Source organism: Gymnoscopelus microlampas, assembly GCF_963454915.1.
Source record: "Gymnoscopelus microlampas genome assembly, chromosome: 24".
Classification (NCBI taxonomy): Eukaryota; Metazoa; Chordata; class Actinopteri; order Myctophiformes; family Myctophidae; genus Gymnoscopelus; species Gymnoscopelus microlampas.
Genome location: NC_139961.1, coordinates 20,803,809 through 20,818,808, shown reverse-complemented (window position 1 = coordinate 20,818,808; position 15,000 = coordinate 20,803,809). Strand labels below are relative to the sequence as shown.

At 42.5% G+C, this 15,000-nt stretch overlaps 1 protein-coding gene across 2 annotated transcripts in view; it reads left to right on the top strand.

The window, feature by feature from the left end:
* The window catches only part of agap1 (ArfGAP with GTPase domain, ankyrin repeat and PH domain 1), a gene marked incomplete at its 5' end in the record, with an annotated part of 339,845 nt that overhangs the window by 240,105 nt on the left and 84,740 nt on the right, over window positions 1-15,000 (top strand). For both annotated transcript variants that reach the window (XM_084050611.1, XM_084050610.1), the window contains 2 exons: window positions 1,725-1,880; window positions 3,457-3,549. In XM_084050611.1, the coding sequence (XP_083906737.1) occupies window positions 1,725-1,880; window positions 3,457-3,549 (249 nt within the window). The remainder of the gene's footprint in view (window positions 1-1,724; window positions 1,881-3,456; window positions 3,550-15,000) is intronic.

Here is a 15,000-nt window from a genome sequence, read left to right as displayed (position 1 = left end):
TATTATGAAAATATATGGGGGTGTAAAAAAGTAAATGCAAACAAATAATTCTGTTTTTGCATTATTCAGACATGCAAACTTGTAGCTTTTCAGCTACAATAGCCGTTTTCAATCCAAATAGGGCAATAGTGTGACACCTGACCCCCCCAAAAAAAAACATGTTGTCACCCTTTTCACCTCGGGGCTGTTTGCATGCCTGATTATAATGATTGTAAAAAAAAAAAAAAAAGTAAAAAAAAAAAAAAAAAAAAATTTTCAAAACGATATTTTTTTTTCCCAAAACGATACATATCGTCACGAAAACGTATCGCGATATATCGTGGGACGATATATCGGCACACCCCTAACTACAATTATTTGAAGACTTTAGTTACTAGTTACTTTGCAGATATAAATCATGATATTATAAAACGTACATTAACCACTTCAGCCCTATTTTATACATAGGCTATTTGAAAAGAGCAGATCTACAAGCTCACAACGCGTCGCAGATATATCGGCACACCCCTAACTACAATTATTTGAAGACTTTAGTTACTAGTTACTTTGCAGATATAAATCATGATATTATAAAACGTACATTAACCACTTCAGCCCTATTTTATACATAGGCTATTTGAAAATATCCGATCTACAAGCTCACAACGCGTCGCACCGCGACGCGTTGTGAGCTTGTAGATCTGCTCTTTTCAAACATTTAGTATGTTTACTTTTGGTACTTTTAAGTATATCTTGATGCCAATACCTGTACTGTTACTCAAGTAAACCATTGAACACAGGCCTTTTACTTGCAACGGAGTATTTCTACATTCTATATTGATACTTTTACTCAAGTAAAAAAAAGAAAATAGCATTTTTTCCACCACTGACCGGACCTCCCCGCCACCCACCAACCCACCGCCGGCCCCCCACTCCACTCCACTCCGTTCTACTGGTGCAGCAGCAGTGTTATAGATGGAGAGTATTGGCACGCATTAGGGGGGGGCGCTGATTAGGAGTGGGAGGCGATTAGAACAGCAGAGTGAAGTCATAGTTCATGCTGAGAACTGTGATCAATGGCTGGATGCATTGAGTGATGATGATGGTGGTGGTTGTGGTGTTGGCGGTGGTGTAAAGTAACTAAGTACATTTACTCAAGTACTGTACTTAAGTACGATTTTGAGGTACTTTTACTTTACTGGAGTATTTTCCAATTGTCTATACTTTTACTTCTACTCCGCTACATCTCAGAGGCAAATATTGTACTTTTACTCCAATGCAGTTATTTGAAAACTTTAGTTACTAGTTACTTTGCAGATATAAATTATTATTTATTATTATAAAACATACATTAACCACTTCAGCCCTATTTTATACCTAGGCTGTTTGAAAATACACTTCGGTACTTTAAGTACATTTTGATACCAATACTTTTGTACCTTTTGAATTTTGAATTCGGGACTTTTACTTGTAACACGGTACTTCTACATTGCAGCAGCATTGATACTTTTACTCAAGGAAAACATTTGAGTACTTTTTCCACCCCCGGAAGCCTGTCCTGGACGCGAGTCTCCAGGCGGAAAAAAAAAACGGATGATGATGATGACCGAAGGTAACGATTTCCTCCGCTTGTATTTATCCTCTATCATTGTGTCGTCTCTCCCTGTGTGTGTGTGTGTGTGTGTGTGTGTGTGTGTGTGTGTGTGTGTGTGTGTGTGTGTGTGTGTGTGTGCGCGCGCGTACAGACCAGTAACGGCGGCGGCAGTCTGAGCGACTACTCGTCGTCGGTCCCGTCCACGCCCAGCACCAGTCAGAAGGAGCTGCGCATCGACGTGCCGCAGACCACCAACACGCCCACGCCCGTCCGCAAGCAGTCCAAACGCCGCTCCAACCTCTTCACCGTGAGTTCCAACAAAACACATTTTAATGTCTTTATTTGGATTTTCAGTTTAAGACATATTTTGGAAAATAAAAAACCCCCATCTGAAAATGTTTTGTTCCAGAGACCCCCAGGACAGAAGATTTATGTAAAAAAATAAATGCATAAATGATTCAAAATTTTCCAAACGTTGTTGAGATTTTTCTAAATTTGTTCAAAAATAGCAGATGTACAAGCTGCTGTTTTTGAATAGCCAACGTATAGTATGCATTTTTGAGTGGTGCCAACCACTCCTACATTTGACTTTGTCCGTGTGTCCGTATGTCCGTCTGTATGTTTGAGCACGGCTGATTGGTCAAGCTTCACGTGACACGTGACAATATGTTGTCACGTGTCACGTGACAACATATTGTTGCTGATTGTTGCGGATGCAACCAGTTACACTTTCAAAGGCACCACTCTCTTCACACTGGGTGTGATTTTTTTAATACAAATGTCATATTTTGAACCCATTTAGACCTCAGGTCTAAATGGGTTAAGACATAAATCATGTCAAGATCCAAATATATCAGAGTAAAACAAAATGCAATGTCACAAAGATCATGATCACAGCTGTATACTCTAGACACAAGCAGACTACCATACAGTTATGGATACAGGTGTCTTTTCCATATAAAGAACAATACTTAATTCATCGTTTTGCCCATCTTTTAACCAGTCCCACAATGTTGCGTCCTCGCACACACACACACACACACACACACACACACACACAGACACAGACACAGACACACACACACACACACACACACACACACACACACACACACACACACACACACACACACACACACACACACACCTTATGAGCACACAGACGCACACACACGGCACGCACGCACAATAGTTTCATAGTTCAAAATCTTCACACACTTAATGATCCACGTAAACCCTGTAGTCTCTTTGCCAAAAATAGCCGATCTAGAAGCTCATATTGCATTTGCAACACATTGTGAGCTTGTAGAGCTGCTATTTTTTGGCTAATGTCTATCATAATGTCTAAGAGCAAATACATTATTGATGGTGTTTTACTAGAATTGTAATAATGTCACTGTATTTGGTCTCAAGTGAGACCATAAGTGCTACTACTACTACTACTACTATTTGTTTTACTACAATTACTCCTAATACTGCTACTATAGATAGATAGATAGATAGATCTGCACTTAATCTGAGTTAACATAATGTATATTCTCTCAATAAATACACGCATAATGTACAATCTATAGCCATTAAATAATGTACATTATGCATGAACATACATCTATATTCATTCTTAAGTGATAGATGTATGATCAATCACTTAAGAATGAATATATGTACAGACGATCAACAGCAGATATGAGACTGAAACGTATTATGTACTAATGCTAATTAATAATACATCAAATATTAAGATATTAGTAGTAGTTGCAGTAGCATGATTATAATTAATGTGATGTCATCTTGGTAGTTGTTTTCTCATCAGATCCGTTTTCTGTAGCTCGTATTCTTTTCAGTTTAATTAAACGCGGTGTGTCTCTCTCTCTCTTCCACAGTCGAGGAAGGCCAGTGAACCTGACAAGGACAAGAAGGGCCTGGAGGGACGGACGGACAGCATCGGGAGCGGCCGCGCCATCCCAATTAAACAGGTACGGGACTGATTGAATACGTTATTCGTCAACAGAAAAGTTGTAGTTAAGCGTGGCTTTCGACTGTCAAATAGCAGCAGGCTTGGTGTAGTCGAAAAAGCGACTACACTGTTGCTATAGTATATGAACAGCCACCTCTTGAGGTCATCCCATGTCAGATTTCCTATACACCCTTTAAAGTAGAATTTCACCCCTGGAAGAACTTACAGGCACTCAATGTTAATAATATTTGTAGTTGATAACAATAGCAAAATTTGAAATTTGCACCCTATGGGCAGAAAAATATAGAAGTATGTGTGTTTGACTGGTGTTTGACTGGACTGCTGCATTACTACAATGACCATAATTCTTTGGGGCACTGCCCTTCCTTGTGGGGAGGGGAGGCTGCGTGGGGGTGTGGTCTACATTGTAGTCAGGAAATAAGGTGAGATAAAGAGACTATGAGTCAAATGACTCATAGTCTCTGAAGATATGGATACAAATATAAAAATACAGATAAAACACAAAAAACACACCAGGATCATGTTTACGGGTCCTAGACCTAGATACAAATAGGGGTTTGATGCAAAATCGGCGAAATGTCCCTTTAATTAAAAAATGTACAATGGTTACACTTGTAAATGTTCAGAGGTAAAATGGATAAATGAACTCAGTAGGATTATTTTTTTGGATGTGGTGGGAGGGAGGGATGGAGGGAGGGAGGGGCACCTGGCCAGTCTGGGAGATATAATGAGGGTCCAATAGCCGAGTTGGCACTGAACAGCAGGCCTGTGATCAGCTGAAATCTCTCTCGCTCTCTCTCTCTCTCCTCTCTCTCTCTCTCTCTCTCTCTCTCTCTCTCTCCTTCCTCTCTCTCTCTCTCTCCTCTCTTTCTCTCTCTCCCTCCGTTTGATTCGTCTTGCCTTGATTAACCCATTAAGACCTGGAACTGTGTCATTTTTAGATTTGAGCTAAAAAGCATTATTTTACACTTTGGGCTATTCAAAAATAGCAGATCTACAAGCTCATAGCGCGGCACCGAGTGCCGCGCTATGAGCTTGTAGATCTGCTATTTTTTTTAAATTGTGAAAATGTGTGCAAATCTTCTGAATATATATATATATATTTTTTTAAAGCGAACATTTTTAACTCAAATCTTTGCTTCTGGGGGTCCCTGGAACAAAATATTTTGATGGGGGTCCGCGGCCAAATGCATATAATTTTGGGGGTCCTTGACATGAAAGAAATTGAGCACCACTCATATACTGTAGAAACAGAGTTTTTTTCAGAATACCGTTGAGAGTTAGGAGACATGTAGAATCGGCTTCAGGTCTCAATGGGTTAAGAGTGAACGTGGCACACTTGACATCAATTAGATGGGGGGCCTCTCCCTTGGATTGAAATGAGATCATTAAGCTAAGGAGTGGGTAGGGATCTCTCTCTCTCTCTCTCTAAGAGAGAGAGAGAGAGAGAGAGAGAGAGGACGCTAGGGAGACGGTCGAGGGGCCCTAATGAAGTGCGGGTGCTGCCGACTGGCATATGGACCTCTCTCTCTCGCTCTGTCTCGTCTTTTGTTAAGAGTGTGTGTGTGTGTGATTTGTATTACTATACTTATGAGGGCCAAATGTCCTCACAAGTATATAGACCTTGTGAGGTCCGAGTTAAATATGCCTGATTTTTGCGAAGTTGCGTGGCCGGTGTCACGCACCAAAATAAAATAGACAATGTAGAAACTCACAAGCTCACGTTATCTCTTGCTGTCCTCACAAGTATAGTAATACAAATGTGTGTGTGTGTGTGTGTGTGTGTGTGTGTGTGTGTGAGGGGGGATTTAGAGGGGAAAACAGGAAGGACAAAAAGAAAAAGGGGGGTGTGTTCTGAAAGCTGCCAACCTCTCAGGTTTTATCTCAAACCTAAAAGGACACAAATGCTGTTTTAATGGGTTAAGAATAAGATGTTTTCAAAACAATAATAAAAAAAAAAGTATGTCCAACCGTTTTCGATATACAAGGTTTCCACCCGACAGCGACAGTGTTGGCTCGTAATTTGTGGCAAACAACAAGACCCCCCCCCCCCCCCCCAGAACAGCGGTGGGAGCGTCGTCTAGGGTCGTCCTCCAGACGGAGCGCCACGAGGAAATCGGGCAATTAAGCGCCCGTGCTAATCGCAGGCTCTCATGTCACAGCGGCGCGGCCTCGTTTGTAATCTGCTAATGAACAAACTACCAGCTTTGATTAGGAACGCCGGGCCTTTATTGAGGAGAACACTGGAGGGGGAAAAGTAACTAAGTAGGTTTACTCCAGTCGCTGTGCTTTAGTAGAATTATTTAGGTACTTTACTTGAGTATGTCAAAAAAAAAAAAAAAGTGAATATTGTACTTTTTTTTATTCCACCACAATTGTTTGAAAACTTTAGTTGCAAGTTACTTTGTACATTTAAAGTATTTTTTACAAAATATACGATATTCAACACAATGTGTGGCGAGCAAGACACTGAACCGTTAATTGCTCTAATTCAGAGGTCTTCAACAGGGGGTCCGCGACCCCTAGGGGGTCCTCAGAGTTACTACAGGGGGGCCGCCAAATCTTTGTGTGATATGATTTTTTTTTACCTTAACCACTTGAACCCTAGCATCCCTTTTTCTGAGGAAAACTAAAAATAGCAGATCTACAAGCTCACAACGCCTCGCGCTGCGAGGCGTTGTGAGCTTTTAGATCTGCTATTTTTTGGCAAAGAGGTTTGGTGTAGAGCGAAAAAAGATCAGACCAAGTAAACGAAAAAAGTTTAATCTGAAACACAATTTTATACTATATAGAGGGGGTCCCTGCTTCATCTCTCACTCAGTTAGGGGGTCCTTGGCCTGAAAACGTTGAAGACCCCTGCTCTAATTGATGAGCAGGTTGGTGCCTGGTATGGTTTCCTCCTCTGTCAGTGTGTGAATGGATAAAAGGCGCTATATAAATGCACCATTTACCATTTACCACGGAACCAACAGAGAGAGAGAGAGAGTAAGAGAGACGGACAGAAGGGAGAGAGAGAGAGAGGGAGAAATGGATACACCTGGACAAAGGTGGAGAGATGAGGATAGGAGATAGATGAAGCATCCTGCCTGCAGCCACTGGCTGTGATGTTTCTGCCATTGGAGGACAGCCTCCATGCTGTGACATGTCCCCACTACACCAGCTGCTAATTACCACCACTACACACACATCATGTTGGCTCATAGCTGGCACTAGGGGTGTGCCGATACACTAATTTCACCAAACGATACGATACGATATTTGGCTCACAACTTCGATACGATTTCGATACGATACGATACGCACTTTTTTTATTATGAAAATATATGGAGGAGAAAAAAAGAAAATGCATACAAATAATTCTGTTTTTGCATTATTCAGACATGCAAATTTGTAGCTTTTCAGCTACAATAGCCGTTTTGAACCCAAATAGTATGACACCTGACCCGAAAAAAAAACATGTTGTCACTCTTTTCACTTCGGGGCCGTTTGCATGCCTGATTATTATGATTGTAAAAAAAAAAAAAAAAAAAATTTTTTTTTTTCAAAAACGATATTTTTTTTTCCCAAAACGATACATATCGTCGCGAAAACGTATCGCGATATATCGCGGGACGATATATCGGCACACCCCTAGCTGGCACACACACTGTGTGTGTGTGTGTGTGTGTGTGTGTGTGGGGGGGTGTGTGTGAGACAGCGAGAGAAATACCGTAGTTACAAGTTTGACTACAAGTGGTTACATGTGTCTCTGTGTGCGTGCACGTGCGTGCGTGTGTGCATATGCACGTGTAACTGCACAATCTAGGCCGTGAAGCGATAATTATTTTTCTCCTCCAGACAGTAAATGAACGAGTCTATCATCAGACAGCATGAGTTAAACCCTACAGATGTGTTGGAGAAATGCACACTCTGTTCGCCATATTCCCCCTGAAATTAATCAGCCCTCATTGAAAAAACACTCGTGAAATTGAAAACAAATTGAAGTTGAAGCGTCGAATATCACACCAAATAATGGCTAATTGAAGGCAGAGACATCGCTCTACCACGGTGGTTGTCAAACATGTTCATGTCAAGGACCCCCAAATGAATGTATGTTATAATCTGCTGAGGTTTTAAGTGGTTAAAACAATATTTACCAACATATAACAACATCAGCCTTTATTTTGTCTCATATTCTCTAAAAATCCTCATTTCAAATTATTTTGTAGATTCATAGAGACTTAAGTAAACAAAGAGGATTTTCTTAAAGAATAATTCATCCTTTCACTGTTGAAAAAATGGCGAAAATAACAATATTCAACTGTTACTGTAGAAGTCTGCATTTTGTATCAATTTCCCTGTCGGAGGAAAAGGAGAACTAGATTCAGCGATTGCAGTAAACGGCGTTATAATTAAATTGTGATTTTATTTAAATGTGTATTAATTTCACCGTTTTATTTGCATGTTTATTCAGCAATTAGTGTGGTAAGCAGCACCTGGGCGCCGTGGCTGTCCCCAGATCAGAGTAAAAACGGAGTGGGCAGACGCTCTGAGGTACAGAGACGGAGGAAACTCATGCTAATTGATTTAATCATTCCCCACGGTGGTGGAGAGTCTCTCTCTCTCTCTATCTCTCTCTCTCTCTGTCTGTCTGACCTTCAGTGTTGATGGCAGCCAAGCCACACTACAGACCTGCTCCCTAATTAGACTCTGTGTGTGTGTGTGTGTGTGTGTGTGCGTGAGGCAGAGCGATTGTGAAAGCACGCGTGTCGGTAGATATCATGTGTATTTACGGCACGCAGGTCTATTAATGTTGAAGACGTCGCTACTTTCCTCCCCCCCATTATCACTCCCCATTTCGCTTCCTATATGTTAATGTGCAGCACTCCATACCTTAGCGCGTGTGCCTGCGTACGTACGGTATGTGCATGCTAGCTCAGCCAGTGCTTGTTTTAAACCACGTCTAAAACTTCATTTGAAATGAGTCTATATACCGTTTAGTGTATTTTCGCCGAAAATAGCCGTCGTTTTCGGCTATTACTCCGTCCTCCCGCCAAGCTCGCCTTTTTCGTCTCGCAAAACACAAACTCTTATCACCGTGGTTCTCAAAGTGGGCTCCGGGGACCCCCAGGGGGTCCTTGGGAGGGTTCCAGGGGGTCCCCATCAAAAGTAGTGAATATGGCGTCACAATCATTTTAACCATTTTATCCATTCATAAGTTGAATATTCAAAAACAGCAGATCTACAAGCTCACAGTGTGTCACTTTGTGCCGCGCTGTGAGCTTGTACATCTGCTTTTTTTCCCCCTGCGTTTTAAAAGAAATATTGCAAAAATATTGAAGATATTTGGAAAAAAAAAATGTCTTCTGGTCCCTGTAGCACAAAACCTTTTCAGATGGGGGGGTCCCCGGCCAAATACATATCAATTTGGGGGTCCTTGGCATTCAAAAAGTGTGAGAACCACTGCTCTATGGCCTGATGTAGTACCTGGCGCGGGTATAGCAGGGCCACGACGGCTTCAAATTAAACGTTTATCCACAGCATTCTGAAATATCAATATTTGAATATTGAACGTCTTCAAACCACAGCGGGTTGTGTGATGAATTGCTGGTTAGTGTGTGCGCGCGCTCGTTTGTGTGCGTGTGTGTGTGTGTGTGTGTGTGTGTTGGCGAGGATGGGACGGCGCTAATGTGTTTGTCACATGTCTGAGTGTGTTAGGTCGGCAGGGTTCCTCGAAGGTACACTCTGTAATCACCACTTAATTAATCACACACCGCCATGACGAGGATGCGTGCGGAGACACTGTCAACAGCACTGGACTCACACTGGAGTCTGTGTGCTCGCGTGCGTGTGTGTGTGTTAGTGTGCATGCGTGTGTGCTTGATTGTATTACTATACTTTGGAGGACCAAACATACCCACAAGTATAGTAGAATTTATTTATTTTTTATGGTCAAATATTTTTCGGGTTAGGCTTACAATCAGGAACATATTCAGGTTGGGGGTTATAGTGTTAGGATTAGATATTTAGAGGTCAGGTTTAGGGGTTTTGGATTAGAGTTTTCTTCCCCTATTTTATGCTTAGTTGTGCTGCGATGTCACACACTGAAAAATAGCCGGGATCTACAAGCCCTGGCTTGTAGATCTGTTATTTTTTTCCGGCTACAGCTGTTTTCAATGCTGTCCTTAAAACGTCGATGTCCTCACAAGTATTGGAATACAAACGCGTGTGTGTGCGTGCCCGCAACGTGCCACTCCCTAATGTAACCGCATTTCTGCGACCGTCAAGTGTATGGTACAGTGTGTGTGTGTGTGCGCGTGTGTGTGTGCGCGCAACTTCCTCCCTGTGGGTGTATTTGTGTCAGGTGTGTGTGTGAGCGAGCGTACGTACGCGCGCACGGTGGTTTATCCCATTAAAACCGGGAAAGCATAAGTGTCGCTTTTTTATTTTGCGTTGGCTATTCAAAAACAGCAGATCTACAAGCTTGCAGCGCGTCACTTCGTGACGCGCTGCAAGCTTGTAGATCTGCTGTTTTTGAACATTTCTTTTTAAAAATCTTGAAAGTGTGAGAACTAGTGATTTCAGAAGGCATAATTGTAGAATCAGGCCCTCGGGTGTTAATGGGTTATTATTTGTGGTGATGTGTGTGTGATCTCATTAGGAAGGTTAGTGCTCTGTGTGACTGCGTGTCCCACTCAAGGTGACGCGGTGGCATCTCCGCTCTCGGGCCCACATAAAGCCCTTTGTACCGGAGAATGCCTTCATTAGGACGGCGGCGCTCATTAAATACACACGCGCACGCACACACACACGCACACACACACACACACACACACACACACACACACGCTAGTATTACTATACTTGTAAGGACATCAATTTCTTAAAACCCATTAAAGGGATAGTTCACCCAAAAAAATACTTTTTTTTCTCTATTAGTCGCCCCATGGAGATTTGAATTCATTTTAATGTTTTTGTCGCATTCCTATAATAATATAATTTGATCACCAGCGGACCATTAGGCAGCGGTTTCGGTTAGTAGACACAAAGGAGACTCTCTGTGTCTCCTACCGGAACCGCTGCCGGTCATCATCAGTTATTGGCTTAGGAATGCGACAAAAACTAAACAATATGGGGTGATCGATAGATAGAAAGAAAGTTTTTTTGGGGGTGAACTATCCCTTTAAGACCCGAGGACGATTCTACAAATGCCTTCTAAATCAGTAGTTCTCACTGTGTTGTATTAAAAAATGTATTTTTCAAAAATGTTCAAAATTAGCAGATGTACAAAAGCTCGCAGCGTGGCACCAAGGTAATCCCTTGTTAAACCACACAGCCTTGCCCCTGCGGGGTGGGGGGGGGGGGGGGCACAGCGGTAGCTGCGTACTGCGTGAGATCGGACCTGGTCTCTAATGAGTGTTGGGCGTAGATCCACTCTGCCGCAATTAGACACACCCTTAACCACTTCAACCCCTTTTTTGTGTGGAGTTTGCATGTTCTCCCCTATGGAAGGTACCCTCACAAAAAACATGCAGTAATCCTGGTCTCTATACCGCCTCCCCCTGGTCGCCTGATGGAGGGGAAAGGAACTGGTTGGAATAACGTGTTCCTTCCACGCACTACGTCCAACCTGGGGAAACTCCCCCCTGTCAGGTGATAAGAAGCGGGCCGCTCACTCCTCATGCATTTGAAGGAAGCATGAGCTCAGTTCGGGACTCTCCCCAGGCTGGCAGAGGGAGAGTAGCGCCCAGGATTACCAGCTTTGGCACTGGGTGAAAAATTGGTTGCAAACTCGTGAGATAAAAGTTTAAGAAAAAAAGAAAGAAAAAAACGTAAACCAAAACTGTTACTTTTCCGGATTCAAATTAAAAAATGTGAATATGGAGATGAATCAGATGATATACTTTGTATACAGTGCAAGGACACAGACATGAATGTGATACAGATGCTATACGCAGATAGGCACACACACACACACACACACACACACACACACACACACACACACACACACACGCGCGCGGTCTCTCACACATAATGGCTTCGTTAACGTGGATGGGCAGTATAAGGTCAGATGTGTCACTTACCCTCTTCGTACCACGGACATATTTAACCCCCCCTCAAACATGGCCTTCAGTCCTCATGAGAACATTAAGACGTGACGTTCTCCAGGGGAGGCACTGACTGGCTCTGTGTATGACTTATTATACTGTAACGTACAGTAGGCATTTAGACTGCAGGCTTCTTACACTGTATAGCCTGTTTGCTAGTTTACTAATGAGACGTTGTGCAAACGAATTTTAGTGAATTGTTATTCCACGCGTTTGGAATAAAAATAGCAGATCTACAAGCTCATAGTGCGGCCGCGCTATGAGCTTGTAGATCTGCTATTTTTGAATAGCCAAACTATAAAATATGGTTGAAGTGGTTAGAATGATTGTGACACTATATTAACTAAATTTTACTGGGGACGCCCTGGTACCCCTGGGGGTCCCCGGACCCCACTTTGAGAACCAATGCGTTATACTATACAATGTACATTTTTTGTCATTATGATATCTCAATATATTGACATATCAATAAATATATATATTTTTTTACTTTGAATGAATATAAGGTTAGTTTAACCAATCTGTATGGTAGAGTTAATACAATTTAGGCATTTAGCAGACGCTCTTAATCCAGAGCGATTTACAGTGATCAAGGGTAAACTCAAGGTAATACGTCAAATGCATAGAAATACTAATCTAGGATCATAGGTAAACCGAGAACCTATCATCAGTATAAACAGTATAACATGATAAAAAAAAATATCTGTAAATTGAAACTATACAAACTATAGGATGCCTGGTCAACAAATGAACCTGGCATCCCCCCCAGGTTCATTTATACAGGTCATTCATGCAGTTCATTTATACACTATCAATACAGCCAGTATATCTACATAAATAAAGCTGACAACCAACCCCTGGTGGTGGTTATTTACGATGGCACTCGCCCCGGGGTGTCGATTTAGATCACAACAAAGAATGTAAGGTGGAGTTTTCCAACCAGGCCAGCTCAATAACGGACAGCATATAACCTACTTGGGGTGTGTGGTTTGGTTGGTCAAAGACGCACACAGGAATAAGGGGAAGACAATTAGACAGTAAACGGTAAGAGAAGTAATGTCCAGTCCAGTCACGGTATAACCTTAGCGCGCACATCTCTCTCTCTCTCTCTCTCTCTCTCTCTCTTCTCTGATTAACAACAGGTGTGCACCTCTGCGCTCTGCCGCTCGCACCCGTTTTGTGCCTGCCTGGGTGTGCGCATGCATGTACTATGTGAACGTTCCCGAGGATACACTAGGCAGCGTAAGGGTTTTAAGTGGTTAAAGGGATAGTTCACCCCCGGCCCGGACCGCTGGCCTAGCGTGTGGGTTCGAGTCCCGATCCCGACGGCCTTTGCTTCGTTGTCACTCCCCATCTCTCTCTCACCATTTTCTGTTTACTTTACTTCACTATCAATAAAGTATAGTTCAACCCCAAAATTATTTTTTATAATTTGATGACTCCGGGAGACTCCTACCGGAGACTCCGCCGGACATCAAATTATTGGCTTAGGAATGTGACATAAACAAAAACATCTTCAATTCAAGGCTCCATGGGGTGAGTAATTGATAGAAAATAAGCCTTTTTTTTTGAGTGAACTATCCTTTTAATATGTCTATTCCTTTGTGTATAATACAAACAATTAAAACCCTCACATCCAGTCATGGCGGTTTCAGATGTTAAAGCATAAACAGTTTGTGTTCGTCCTGCTTTTTTTTTTTTAATTCCCGAAGCCCCACACTCCTTGTAAACAGTGTCGTACAACAGGGCCTAATTGTGTTAGATTGTGCGTTTTAAAGTGCGGAGCGCTATGTGGCGAGCGTCGGGGGGCTCGGACAGCTTTTGTTTACAGAGGCTGTTTACGGCGCGGGACTCGTCAAGACATCTGCCTAACGCTCCTAATTAGCCCTTAATTACCGGAGAGAGGGGAGCGCTCGCACATGTCTCTGTCAGGACCCCCCGAACACGAGGAAGCATTTCTAACAGGTTCATTTCACAGACACCTACTATAGCGGAATAGACAGCCAGCCAGCTAGTCTAGTTATTTTAGTCATTTAAGTGTTTTTGTCCATTTAGTCCAGTGGTTTTCAACCTGTTTTTTATATCAAGGTCCATTATTTATTTGGCATTTGAGCCACGGAACCACGTTTGATGAGATTTAGACTCTCAGACCCAAAACATTGCGTTGGATAAGATTTTGCCCACAATTCCATGCTGTATTGATGTGTTACAGTACCATAGGAGAGATAGCAGGCAAACGTTGATCAAAATAACAATTCTTCTGCATTCTCTAATTGTGTAGACGTCTTGTAAATTAAATAATGCAACAATCGTGAGAGGTCCCCGGACCACCGGTTGAGAACCACTGATTTAGTCAGTCAGGCAGTCGTTCAGACAGACAGACAGACAGACAGACAGACAGACAGTCAGTAGTGGTCCATTGTACCAGTTACTAAACAAGGAAGTAATGATGCATATGGAATTAATTTCAATTGTCAGTATTCAGCATTTTAATGGCATTATAGAGATTTCTACATGGCATTATTTGCTATGTTGTTCACTGCGTAATGCAAGGCACTGCTAGGGTTACAGGTCAAATTCCCCTGAAATAAATAGTCGGGCCATGATGCCGTGTTTAAGGATAAGACTGTTTACTCTTTATATGTACTGTACCTGTGCCCAAGATGTAACAATAAAGAACAGCCTTGAACCATTAACCTTGAAAAGAAGCGAGCAATAGTCCTGACATATCTATTTTGACCTTTCTGCAGGTTTTGACACTGTTGATCACGACATCCTCCTCAACTCTCACGCTTTGACCATGACTGGTTCAAACGTAGTCTATTATAAATCAAATGTATTATTATTATTATTACATATGCACAGTATATTCCTCCGTGTTAATCTATCCATTTTTAACTCTGAAATGGTACAAAATGTAACCCAATGGACCCGTGGGTTACATTTTGGTACCCTTTCAGAGTTAAACGAACCTTCATCCAGCCCCCCCCAGAAGGCTCAGTGTTGCATATAATGTACCGTTGGTCTTGCCAATGTGTTTACAGTATATCGTGTGGGGGGGAACGTCCGGAGCGTGTTTTTTCGCGCCGCGTTTTCCTTTTTGTGACGAGCCGATTAGCGTCTGTGCGCCCCGTCGTAATTGTCTCTCGCGGGGGTCGTCACAGCAGCGGCGGCGGGCTGGGTTTTGACAAGTCCCCTCACTCGTCCCCCCCCCTCCACTCCCCTCCCCCCTCCCTCTTGTGCCTCGGCGCGGCTGCTTTGTGCGGAGTTAAATTGGATGGTTAATTCGGGTGTTATTTACCCTGTAATTCATTAGTTTCCCGGCGCCATTGGCAGCGGACAGGCTGTAATTTCACGCT